We start from the raw sequence: 14,067 nt of genomic DNA, 5'->3' as shown, positions 1-14,067 counted from the left end.
ATTGTGAATTATTACAAAGTTGTTGCACTCAATGTAGGTGCGTTAGCATGACCTTTTATTACCGTAGCCTTATTTGCCGTGACTCATTGTATGAGTGTTGGATAAAAATTGAAAGACTGTTGCAGTCTTTATTCATGGTATTTAGCTGGGCAACTACACTTTTTTTTTTTTTGGTCAAAACAATGGGTCCTATTCACTAAGCGTATTACATACGCACAAAACTGCACGTGAAATGAGTGTACGGGCGAACACATTCAGAAAAAAATCCCAATTCAACAAAAACTTGTCCTAAATATAGGGATGCATAACAACTAATTGCATCTAATCGTTTGCAGAATAAAAGTTTTTGTTTTACATCATATGTGTGTTTATATAGTGTATAATGATTATGTATATATAAATACACACACATGCATGTATATATTTACATGTGTATATACATTTTTATATTTATATATAATTTCTATTGTATTTAAATATGAAAACTATTTTAATAAAAAATATTATAAATATGAATATTTTACCAACTTGACCCCACTGACTGAAAAATGTTAATTATAAGACAAAATGCATTTGTTCAGAGACAACTTTGGATTTTTAAAATGTATTAGGAAATGTTAAAGGAATATTCCAATTTCTTAAAAGAAAAATCCAGATAATTTACTCACCACCATGTCATCCAAAAGGTTGATGTCTTTCTTTGTTCAGTCGAGAAGAAATTATGTTTTTTGAGGAAAACATTGCAGGATTTTCCTAATTTTAATGGACTTTAATAGAGCCCAACATTTAATACTTAACTCAACACGTAACAGTTTTTTTCAACTGAGTTTCAAAGGACTATAAACAATCCCAAACGAGGCATAAGGGTCTTATCTAGCAAAACGATTGTCATTTTTGACAAGAAAAATAAAAATATACACTTTTAAAGCACAACTTCTCGTCTAGATCCGGTCGTGATGCGGCAGTGTGACCCCACGCAAGACGTCAAGAGGTCACAGAGGACGAACGCGAATCTCCGCCCCAGTGTATACAAGCGTCTTGAAAGAGGACCGTTCCTACATTGTTGTATGTCAACTAATACTAATTAATATCTTTGTGGCAGTTTATTGTTTAAAATGGTCCGCAAATGTGCGTTTTATATATGTAACACGTGACCTCCCACGTCACTACGCGTTTACGTTAGGTCGCGCTGGACCGGACTTAGACGAAAAGTTGTGGTTTAAAAGTACATATTTTTTATTTTTCTTGTCAAAAATGACAATCGTTTTGCTAGATAAGACCCTTATGCCTCATTTGGGATCGTTTATAGACCTTTGAAACTCTGTTTCAAAAAACTGTTACGTGTTGAGTTAAGTATTAAATGTTGGGCTCTATTAAAGTCCATTAAAATGAGAAAAATCCTGCAATGTTTTCCTCAAAAAACATAATTTCTTCTGGACTGAACAAAGAAAGACATCAACATTTTGGATGACATGGTGGTGAGTAAATTATCTGGATTTTTCTTTTAAGAAAATGGAATATTCCTTTAACTTGCATAAAGAAAGATTTATAAATGATGTAAAAACAATTTGTTCATGTTAGTTAATGCTGTAACAAATGTAAACAAATTTTGTTTAGATTAAATTGAATTTCTTTGTTTTAATGATTAAAAGTCTGGGTTTGAGAATAGTATTAAAAAACATACATTGAAGTTGGGGTGCATGGTCTTAGAAAGCCAATGTTGACCTACCCGATAGAATCTGGACGTTCTTTTGATAGACACGCCCCACAAATACCAACCCAGGCAACAGTGTTGTTTAGTAGACACGAACCTTACTGCTGATTGGCTACAAGTGTGTTTTGGTACTTGGCCTAACTCCCTTTTCCAAAGCGTTTTTTTTTTTAATCATGCACCCCGCCTTTAATAAAGACTTTTAAAAGCAAAATAAAATGTTATGCTGACCTAAAAATAACACTAAAATATTAAAATCTATTGTAATAAAAATCCACCATAAAAGTTACATAAAAGTGTAGTTTGGAGATATGTTTTAGAGTGATTATCATACAGTCCGCATTTTTATGTTAATAATCTGAACATAACAAGCTAAATAAATGCTCAGTAAAGAGCTTTGTGTTAATTGGTTGTTGGCATGCTCTTGATCTTTCTGTGGGAGTCCACTCGGCGTCACTGATCTGTATCTCCTAAACCCAACAAGCCCTGCTTTTCACTTTTATAGCATATCTGATCAACATGTCAGTGTTGTGGTTATAATTTATCTTCTTTGTTGGATTTGTACTCCATAGAGTCTCACGTACATTAGCAAGAAAAACTATGCGAACCTTTTGGAATTTGAAGTCAAGGGTATTGACAAACATAATGTGTCTAAAAATAATAGCACAAAAAATTCTGATCTTTCATGTCTTTATTGAGAGCAACCAAAAAACCTCATACTGCTTTAGTTAATGACCTCAAAAAAGCTAATTGGAATCAAGTTTCAGCACATGTAGAGTCTTGTCAAGATAATACATTTGGAGTTGTAGACTACAGCTACTTTGACAGATTAAAACTACTCAAACTTTTGGAGTTTGCTCTGCACAACAAGAACATGCTTATGTGAGCCGTGCCTCGTCAAAAAGAGCTTTCAGAGGAGCTACCATCAAGGATTGTTCCTTTACATAAAGCTGGAAAGGGTTACAAAGCTATATCAAAGACTTTAGAAATTCACCAGTGTACAGTTAGGTAAACTATCAACAAATGGAGACGCTTTGGGACTGTTGCTACTCTGCTAAGAAATAGGTGCCCAGTCAAAATGACACCAAGAGCACAACGAAGACTCATCATTGGCTGTCATTCAGGGTTGTTCCTTTACCTCAAAGATTATAAGGCATCATTGGAACTTGCTAACATCTCTGTTCATGAGGCTACAGTACGTAAAACACAAAACAAGCAGGGTATCCAGGGCAGGACACTATGAAGGAAGCCATTTCTTAGTAAAAAGAAGATTGCTGCATACCTGAAAGAGCACATTGACACTTCACAGTAGTATATATATTTTTATCTTAATATATATCTTTACATAAATACTTTTTGTAAGTTACTTAAAAGCTTTTTTTACTATCCCAACTAATGACTCTTTCCAATAGGTTGCACATAAGGGGAAAAAGTAGCTTTATTCCACCTAAGAAGAGTTGTGCACTTTTTTTTAAATATCTCTTTACATAAATAGTTTGTTCTTCTATTTAAAATATGTAATTTTACTTACTAAATTTATTTTACTAACCAAATGACTCCCCCGCGCTTTCCATTATTTTGCACGTAAATATCTGTGCATATGTGCCACCAATACTCCATCAGAGCGGGTCTTCAGCACCGCGTGGAGCAGCCAGCACTCCAATCGGCAGCTTATTAAAACCAGACAAAGTGAACAAGTTGGTATTTCTGGCCAGAAACATCGAAATTCAAACTAGGGATCGACCGATATGGATTTTTCAGTGCCGATGCCAATACCATTTTTTTTTTCATCAGCTTTAGCCGGTGACAGATACAGGCTGCCGATTTTCTTGAGCCGATATTTGGAGCCAATACTGCTTTTGCTCACTCAATTTAAAAAAACTATATTTAACAAATAGTAAAAACAGGTGAGGGTGCTATGGAACCATCTTTTGATGTTGTCACGGAAAGGTTGTTTTTAGTCACATGACCTGCAATCGCTTGCGGCTTTCAGGACTCTGTCTGTAAATAATGCCGGAAAAAAATTGGCGAACATGGCAGCCACATATCGGCCGATGTCGATACACATAAAACTCACAAATATCGGCCCGATCACTAATTCAAACATGGTCTGTGTATGTTAATCCCCCATTTCGGTCGGAGTGTTGTTCCCGTTTTATTGTTCTTGATATCGGCACAACCCTAGGTTAGAGCATCCAAAAAAATTAGATTTTCACCACAGCAGAACTTCAAAATAAATGATCCCTTCCAAATATAATATAGAGGCAACTGTAAGTAAGCAATTCGTAAGTTGATTTCCCCAACGAGTGTAAATGCTTTCCTTAACATTGCTTTGAGAGTTTGTGTTTTCGACTTCTGGTTTAACCAATAGCGTGAGTTTGTAGCGGAACTGTCTGTTTTCTTTAACAATGACAGATAACAGGGGAAGTGTTCAGCCAATCTGTTTGTTATGCTTCTGATTGAAACTTTACACTGTGGCTCTTAGAGCAAAAATTGGAGACCTGGCCTTTGTCAGCTCAACATGAAGCTGCTTGCGTTATATTTGCTGTTGTCTTGTGTGATGTCTTATATCTCTTTTGATCAGGGTGTGTCGTGTTTTGCATCTAATCCTGCTGGACACTTCTGCAAATTCCTCCGCTTGTGTGTTTAGTTTAAACCACTGGAAGTTTGTGCGGCACTGGACACTGTATTCAGAGGTTGAGTTAAATCTGTGGACTCTGTCAGTTTTTATACAGTCAGTTGTCTGATTTAGCTCTTGTGATGTCTGCCAGGTTGATTTATCTCTCAGAGCTGCAGAATCACAGATGATTTGATAGGCATTGCAGCACACCATGTGGTTAATGCACGTACAAGCAGTGGTTGGCTCATCAGAATTGCTGTGCTTCCATCGGCCATCTTTCTCATATCAATCATCAGTATAATGAATAATTCATCACCGTTTGGTGTGTATATATAGACTTCTTATATTCTATTCTTCTGTTCCTGGATCCGGTGGTGGGTGTTGAAGAGTATAAAAATATAACCTAGAGAATCTGTTTAGCCTACGTATGTGTGTGCAGATTCGATTGTTGCGTCTTTCTCTGTTGATTTTGTGTGACGTGACGTGCTGTTGTTCACTTTAAAAACCCCAGGAAGAGGGTTCGAGTCATTTCTGTGTCAGCCTTTCCGCTAGCAGAGATACTGGAGATAAATTTAGACTAAACAAAGTGTCCATTCCTCTGCTCGAAAAGAGCCTCAACTGTTGAAGGGTTTATTCACAGCTTCTTCTCTGTTTTTGTGTTCCTGTAGCTGAACTGGTAGAGCATAGCAACAACAAAGTCATGGGTTTGATTCCCTGGATAAAAGTAAATGCCAAAAATATATTTGTTGGACATCCTGAGTTGTACATCTTAACCTTGAAATAATGTGTGGGAGACTGTAGGCTAGCAGCCGTGGTCTTTGGTGTTTAGCAAGGATAGAGTGATTATAAAGATTGAGTCTTATCACTGCTGTCTGTCATGCTGAAGGTATAAGCGATGTGTAGAGTCTCAGGGGAAGTGGTTGCTGACAGCAGTCTGGCAGCATAGAGAATCAGTCAGTGCATGAACCCAACACTTCAGCTTACACGCACCTGAACCAACCTGACCAAGACAGCAAATAAGAATCTTAATATGACATGTTGGTTAATTAATAATACACAAAAACTACAATGATATAAAAGTTTAAAGCTGAAGTTTCTTCATGAAAAGTAGTAAATGCATTTCTTGCATCTGCAAATATAATTGATAACAAATGTGATTGGTCGATCGGACTCTGCCACTTTTGTTGGTCAGGCAAAGGCCTTTCCACACTAGTTGGTTGGGGAATGTCTAGGGCTGTGACGTTGGCAGTATTTTTTTCTGCCCCAAGCCAGCAGGTTATCACTGATATCAGTTGCCTCCCCTTGCAAATAGCGCACTACCTTGGGGTCTGCTGGCCGTTTGCATTCACACGAACTTGAAGACATCTCGCTGGGTGAGATTGTACTTGATGTTTTTCATAGTTTGTGACCTGCATACCACTGCGGTGGTTATAACAACCATCACAGCCCAAGTAAGCCTTGGTCACTTGTACAGAGGCAGACTGCATTGGTCAATCGTGGAAGACCCCATGCTGCATTGCACAGGTTTGATATAAGAAGCTTTCATATTTTTATCTCTTTCTCCATTGGCAGCATTTTATTTTACATTTCAGTATTTTTAGGATTTGATTTGATTCATTCAAATTTTAGCTTGTCATAATCTCCTTTTTATGCATGTTTCAGGCTCTTTTGTCTGGATTGGGTTTTTATCTTCAGGGCCTTTCAGACAGTGGGTATTTTAAGGCAACTCTGTCAGGCAGATTAATATAGTTACCGCCTGGTTGTATAATATTCTCACTCTCATTAAACAACTACCTCAGCTTTCACACATTTGATTTGCATGTGAAATTCAAGCTTTTGAGCTAAAACGCAGCCTTCCACCTCACCAGTGTCAAAACCACTCAAACCTCAAGCTGTTGTGAAATCTCAGCTTGTCATCAGTTGACAAGAATAATTCAAGCAATAAAATGGCCTTTTCCAAGGGGCCGTGGACATAGTTAGCGACTACCAAAGGCGTAATTTTCATTACCAGGTTGCACATAAATCTCCACAGAAAAGAAATAAATGTTTTAGATAAAGCCCTGCAGCCTTTTCCTTCTGTAGCTAAAGCAGTTTTCTACTGTGAAGTGCTAAAATGGAAAGCTCGATCACATCATGAATATTTCATAAGCGCTTCGTGTTAAAATTGATGGTGGATTGAAAATAAATATTTGGCTTTGAGTCTAACCTGAAGTGTATAAGTTCAATGCTACTGTTGACATCAAACAGGATACATGTTAATAAGAAGTGTTGTGTTTTATCACCATCCCTGATTGTCCTGCAGATTACCATCATTTTGTTAATAAGTGTGTACTGCTATGTCCGCCACAGCTGGCTTGACTGTATTTAATTGGCTTAAGCATACAATATGGCTAGTAAAAGTGTCGAAAACATTGTCTATTCCAGTTGCGCTACATTTAACTGTTTTAAATGTGCAGTTTTTTGTGATCCCATTTTTGAAAGTTTAGTTTGTGTGTAATGTGGCTGTTAGTGCATAAACAATACATGCAAAATTATCAATCTCAAAGTTCAATGCCAAGCAATATATTTTCTTTAATAAAAAATCACTTTTCAAGGACTACAGAGAACTGCTGGTTTGGACTACAGCCCTCTACTTCCCGTGTATATGATGACAATATTCATAAATATTGACTAACCTCCGCCTACAGGAATATGTCAGAAAAGGGCATGACCTTGTTGCGCTTCAACTGAGAAGAGAAAGAGCTGCGTTAGTAGAGTCGCCATGCCATCGAGATGCTGTTATGTCCATCCCGTAGTCAAACTCCCTTTGTTTGGCCTTTACTAAGGACAGCTTCCTCAATCTGGCATGACCTTTCCGGACAACGTGCGCAAAGCTGCACAATCAAAGCTTTGAAAACAAAGTAAAGAACGGCACCTTTGTTTGTTGCATTGCATTCACACATTTGTAATTGCACTTTTTGGTGTTGGTTTGTGTAAGGTCGGGTCAGCTCACCTCACTTTGGCGTGGTTAGCTTTATAGGCTTGTCGTTATATTTGCGTTGCCTACTGCTGTGACATCATACAAGTGAGAGCGTCGTTGTACATTCCCATACATTCATTTATTTCTCAGTCCGCACAAAATTAAAATTGGCCACCACAAATAGATGTTTGCACATTGCATTTATCACTACTGTACCTCTGTCTCACATAACAGTTTCTGTTTAAACACCTGTGGCGTCAGTCGACGGCGCTCCGCTGATCCTCATTGAAGTTGCATTTAAGCATATATAATGCTGACGTACTCGTCGCGAATATTCCGGCTCAAACTACAAGTCTTGAAAAAACTATCATGGTGTCCCTGATTCTCAACCTGTGGATGTTTTTCATCGCTAAAAGGGTGTTTTTTAGCTAATCTTTTACATTTATAGCGATGACGTTGATAGTGACGCTTCTCTCAGACCAATCAGTGATCTACAGTGTTTTCACATCACGTTTGGAATCAGCTCAGGTCGCTTGGAACCCCAACCGAGGTGGTCCGAAAAAAGTATTGTGAACTACGTACTGCACCCAGTGGAAAAGCCTCCAAAAGTAAGCTGACCCGACCCAAACTAAACCAAACCGTGGGGTACTATGCAATGGAAAAACGCCATAAGTCTGAATTTTGTTGATTGCTGAATTTTCTGCATCCTCATCTTGGAAGTAGGAATATTCATCATTTGCGATGTCAAACAAAATGCATATTTGATTCTTTTAGGCTTTGTAAGTTGTCATTGAAATGTTACATCTGGACCTCATTGCTTCATCCCACAGCCTTTGGTAATTACACTCTTATTACGTTACTGTAATGACAGCTGTTGTTGCCAGCATGGCCGATGACTGTGGTTATGTCCGAAACCCTGGAGAGAAAGCGTCATCATTGACAGCATGCTGTCTCTTCTCCTATCAAATTGTGACAGCGAGAAATTGTGGCTTTAATCTCGTCAGTTCAGTTCAGTCCTGTTCCTGGTTCCTTTTTTGGCACTGCAATAGACATTTCAGATATACTGTCTGTTGATAAGGGTCTAGCAGTGTATTCAAGCGGATGCAGAGAGGCTTATTATCTTTCTTGCCTCGTATCTATTTATTCTCTCTCCGCCTTAACAAATTTCTTGCTCTCAGATAATGGCTGGAGCACACTGGATGGTTTGGCATCTCAGTGGTGATGATTTTCAGACTCCTGCTGTAAGCTTGCCGAATCTCTTCTGCTCTTTCATGGTGGCTGGGCTGCAATTTTGCAGCATACGTGCGCCGAATGCTGATGCGCTCCGTTCGAACTTTGTCTCAGCGTCTGCTCGCATCAACAGCAGCCTGAGTCATTTTCCCTCAGCTAATATGAGCTTCAATGGCTTCTCTTCAGCTGATAACAGCAAGGCCGCTACCTTTATGTTGAGCTCTTTGCTGTGAAAAGAAACTGTCCATCAAAGAAATGAACAGTTGTTCGCGTGCAAAAAAATGTTGGTATAGTGGAGACACAAAAGGTTGAACCGATATTGAACCATTTTAGTACAGAAAGATATTAAAAGCCTGCTTGGTTGGAAAAAGATCCAAGCATATCCCACTCCAAAACCTATATGCATGGTTCATGTCTGGCTATTTTTAACATTGCAAACCGCAACTTGACAAAATGAGATCACTCGCATTATTGCAAGCAACAAAGCTGTCTACATCGCAGGCAGCATGACATCACATTGTGTGCTTACTTGGATACTGTTAGATGCCTACCTTAGCGTTTGCCGAATTGGGATTGAGATTTATAAAGCCAATAAAAGGTGATAACTTAATGATCTGATTTATGGGGCAGTATCTCAAATCAATATGTGGAACAGCCCAGAGCTAATCCTGAGTTTCAAGCCCAGAATCACCTGTAAAAACCATAAACCGTGTCTAGAAGTAGTCTCTCATGTTTGATTTTTTCTTTCTGTTCCTCACAGCCTGATAAACCGAATGCTTCAAAGGGATCCGAAGAGGCGAGCGTCACTTGATGAGATCGAGAGCCATGCGTGGCTGCAAGGTGTAGACCCGTCTCCAGCCACAAAGTATACCACGCCATTGGTGTCTCACAAGAACCTGTCGGAAGAAGAACACAACAGCATCATTCAACGCATGGTGCTGGGCGACATCGCGGATAGAGAAACCATCATCGAGTAAGACATTAACATTTTGCTACAGTTTTGTCTTAGATGATGACATGTTTGTCTTGTGGCGGCTATCATGTGTGTTTTGAAATTGAGGGGTAAGCTGTTGGTTGCAATTTGAAATCTCACCACTAGATGCTGCTTAAATTTACACACACCACCTTTAAATACTGGGGGTGGTTCAATATCTTACAAATGCATGTTGAGTATGGCCTCTGCATTTGAGAATTTCGGTTTGCTTGTCTATCTGTCATATGATGTCAGATGGATTTGACTGGAAGCAAACCTCCATGTCGCCTTTGTAAACTGAGTTTTTTCACGTTAGTAGAAGTACCATTTTTCATAAGTGCTGCAAAAGTTCATCCCATTGCCAGTGAAGCATGAAATGAACACTCTGCTGTACAGACTCACTGAGAGATGCATGCTGGGTGACGGTTCAAAGCAGCCATCAGTCTCTGTTCTTTATCTTTGATATTACTCCACTGACAGCTGGGAAACCTCACTGTGGGAAGTCGGCTCCCTCAAAGAGAACCTCAGTGTACTGTAATAGTGTGAATGTAGTAAAATACAGATTTACGGTGCTAAGTCCTCTGCTCATTCCATTCAGAAAGCTCAGCCCTGAATATAGGCCCTAACAATAGATTCACATTTCGCCAAAAGATTGCTTCTGCATGATTTTATGGCCGACGAGCTCTCATTTATAGTATTAATACGATGCAATCTATGAGAGCGATTTGGTATTTGCTGAAATGCTTAGACTAATAGATTATCAAAGATATCAACCCTCCTGGGTTTCACAGACAAGGCATAAGGCTAGTACTAGACTATAACACATTTGGGCTGTCCCAACTAAATATAACTTGGACTGACAGATGTTAAAATATGCCAGTGCCATTGATTTGCCTCAAGATGCACACCAGTAAGGCATGCTTATAAAGATGCTTAAACATCTTAATTTAACTAAGGCCTAGTCCTGGCTTAAGCTAATCCTTGTCTGTGAAACCAGACCCAAGTCTTGTTGAGATCATGCTTAAATAATCAAAATATCTGCCAGCGAAAGATAAACTTGAACCATCAAACAATGGTAAACTTTGTAAACACGGTCCGCCTTTCCCCTCATTCGACTGGACATTGAAAAAACACGTATGACGTTGGGTGCTTTTCCGCTCAGAGCGTCCCTGTAAAAATGCATGGCTGAAAAGTGTTTAGCGGATAAACCGTGCGCATAACGCTCACTGCCCATAGAAAACCATTCAAAAAAGGCCATGAACGTGTTCGGTGTGATCGGCCCCAAAATGTTTAAAGCAAATACTTGTTTTTATACTGTTGCCATCATAAACTTGATTTTATGTTACATTTTTGACATCATTATTCATTTGTCTTAATTTAAAAATGTATTTTTTGTTTAGTTTCTTGTTGTAAATTCCAAACTGGTAAAGAGATTGTGCCTTGATATATATTTTGGTTTCATTCGTGAGTTATTAAAAATATAACAGCTAGAGCTGTTTAATTAATTAATTGATTAATCGTTAAAAGATTGTGATCTCGATTCGACCCCCAAAACGATCCTTTTCCAGCATTTCGACGATTTAGGTAATTATATTTATATATTGGTAAGGAGGAAAGACGCAGCCTCGTCAGTTCTCTCGACAACACGCAATCTTGACGTCACATTTATTATTGCGCAAGCCAGATGTTAGACAGAAATAAACAGAAACTAAAGAGAATGCAGAGCAATGCGCATGTACGTCCGACAAGAACCTTGATGTTGTTTTAGTACCAAAAAGATGATGTTATTCTGGATCTTTTTCTTTCCAAAAGGATTTTTAGCACAGGGGGAAACATTGGCTGCGTGATCTTTATTTTAAGCAAAAGAATCGTGATTCTCATTTTACACAGAATCTTGCAGCTCTAATAACAGCTTAACTAGGCATGTAATAATCAAGTATTGATAAATTAATCGAATCATTATTAAATCAAATAAATGTTTGATTTATCTGCAAATATCGCATTACTGGCGGAGATGATCTATACTATATCGTATCGCACACTGTAAAAAAATTCCGTAGGAATTGCAGCTGGGTTGCCGGTAACTTACCGTAGATTTAAATGTATGTATTTTACTGGCAACATTTTGTTCAAAGTTAAATGAACATTAAGCATTTACAAGTCTTTGTCTTTACAGAGTAAAACTAAAAAAAACAGCATCAAGCAAAACATTCTGGGAAACAAAATCTGAAGCAAAAAACAGAAAAAGGTTGATGATGATTTCTGGTTCCCAGAATGCTTTGCATAAGGCTGTTATTGTATAGTTTTATTCTGTAAGGATAAAGACTTGTTAATATTTAAAATGTATTTAACTTTGAACAAACTCTTGCCAGTAAATAACATAAATGTAAATCTACGGTAAATTACCGGCAACCCAGCTGCAATAACATTGTAATTTCTACGGAATTTTTTTACAGTGCAACTGTCCAATTTACACCCTTATCGCGTACGAGTTAAAAATAAAGTAGACTTACAACTACAATAAGATACAAAAAGTAGTGTTGTTTTTTTGTTCAGTATATGATTTGTTCTAAAAAAAATAATTTGTTTTATGAATACACTTAAGATTGCCATCTCTAATTTGAGCTTATAGCCACATAGGTCTCTGGTTGTTATTAGCAGACCAAAAGTCCTCAAGGTATGATAGTAGCAAACGTGTTCTCTGAACTACTGTTTTTTTCTCAGATGGTCTGCATTTTCTCCTCACTTGTCCATTTTCTTTACTCTTTCTCGCTCCAGAGCCCTTGAGACCAACAAGTACAACCACATCACTGCTACTTACTTCCTCCTGGCTGAACGAATCCTGAGGGAAAAGCAGGAGAAAGAGGTGCAACCTCGTTCCTCCAGCCCCAGTAACATCAAGGCCCACTTCAGGTACTTCTGGCCCACTGTGGCTTCACTCTTTCTCTGCTGTGTATTCGTCTCTTGTCTTGAGGAGAAGAATACTTCTGTATTTGTAAGGTTTCTTAGTGTCAGTTCTGGTGACAAAATGCAACACTTATTTTTGAAGGCTACCACTTTGTCAGTTCTCTGATAAGTAACAATGGTCGGTTTGAAACAGTTGGTTAAAACTTTACTATTTGGCTTTAGCGTTGATAAAAGCAAAATCCGAGAGGAGTGTTTCAAAGAATTACTTTCGACAGGAATTGAAACCATTTATCTACAGCAAGAAATTAGCTTTAGTTCAATATTAGTCATGGTCATTATTCGACATGTCTAGTTCCTTTTGTTCTGGTCAGATTTATTCTTTGTAAAAGGTCAGTGGAGAATTTAGATGAACGAGGCCTTTGCAAACTTAAGGTTATGTCAGTAAATGTTAGAAGTCAGTAGGTTTGTTCTCCAAGGAATGTGACTTGGTGCAGGTAAAAAAGTACATGCATACCACATGGCATCAAAAACCTAAACATACAAAAACTGAATTAAAGCTGTGATTAATTTGCCTTTCTGAGTAATATTGGATTCATATACGTAAAAAACACAAATCCATTACTGTTGCTGGTCATTGTTGAATAGGTTTTCATAAATACCTCACTGTCAGCGGCTATAAGGGATCAGCTGTGCTGGATCTCTGTCTTTTCTCAGTCCCATGTGCGGACAGCAAGCACATCCTCTGAACCATGCATTGGGTGACAAATGTGTTTAAAAGACAAGCCTCATCGGTTCAGCCTGACCCAGAAATGCAGTCAGGCTATGGATGTATTCTCAGAACAGCGGGGTAAGAAATGAGGGGATGTAGAGAAATCTGAAGGGAGGGAAATGGAGGAAATAGTCTGCAGAATCCTGCCAGGCTCCTGTGGGCATTATACATGTCTGACCTCTGCCGTCAAGCATTTAGTGACTCATGGGATCATTAGAGGGTAACAAACACTTCGGGGAATCTAAACTGGAAAATCAACTTGAATGGAGAAGCACATGGAGTCTCCCACAGATTTGCCTCTTGGGTATAGGTAAGAGTCACAATGAAAGGATGCCATGCACAGGTGTAAAATCTATGGTATGTACTCAGAATTGTAATGTACATTTTTCCAATGATCTAGTGATGAATATCACTAATACATTTTTTTCGAGATATTGATATAAAAGGTATTGTTGTGGTAGGAGGGAAGCGCTTAAAATGGCGGTTTCAGGTGCTTCATCGACGTTGATGCCACCTTCACATAAAAAGTTAGAAGTATGGAAGCATTTTAGATTTCAGAAGCAAGACGACGACGATAGTCTTGTGCCTTTTAATGTATTTTTGTTAATTACCCACTCTTTTTTTATTAATATAGTATTTTCCATAAATCTATATTCATTGAGTTGAATCAAGAATCGAGTATAAAAACTGACCCGAGAACTAAAATTAAAATCATGAAATTGTGATCCCCAAAACAATCGTGATATGATATTTTCCCCATATTGCCCACCCCTATTGTTTCCATATTCGGCCTTCGGCTGAGTGTTTAATTTTGTTTGGCTTCGGCAAAGAATTTTCCTTTCGGTGCATCCTTAGTTTTTAGTACATTGTTGTTGGGTAAGCATACCCTTGGACTAAC

General features: G+C 38.3%; 1 protein-coding gene across 1 annotated transcript in view; it reads left to right on the top strand.

The window, feature by feature from the left end:
* snrka (SNF related kinase a) overlaps nucleotides 1-14,067 on the top strand; it is a 47,911-nt gene that overhangs the window by 29,252 nt on the left and 4,592 nt on the right. Inside the window, exons 4-5 of the mRNA XM_065246218.2 lie at nucleotides 9,281-9,493; nucleotides 12,272-12,406. Coding sequence (XP_065102290.2) covers nucleotides 9,281-9,493; nucleotides 12,272-12,406 — 348 coding nt within the window. The remainder of the gene's footprint in view (nucleotides 1-9,280; nucleotides 9,494-12,271; nucleotides 12,407-14,067) is intronic.

The sequence above is a fragment of the Paramisgurnus dabryanus genome, chromosome 13 (genome assembly GCF_030506205.2).
Source record: "Paramisgurnus dabryanus chromosome 13, PD_genome_1.1, whole genome shotgun sequence".
In the NCBI taxonomy this organism is placed as follows: Eukaryota; Metazoa; Chordata; class Actinopteri; order Cypriniformes; family Cobitidae; genus Paramisgurnus; species Paramisgurnus dabryanus.
The sequence above is the reverse complement of the archived record's forward strand: the minus strand, read 5'-3'. Positions and strand labels throughout refer to the sequence as shown.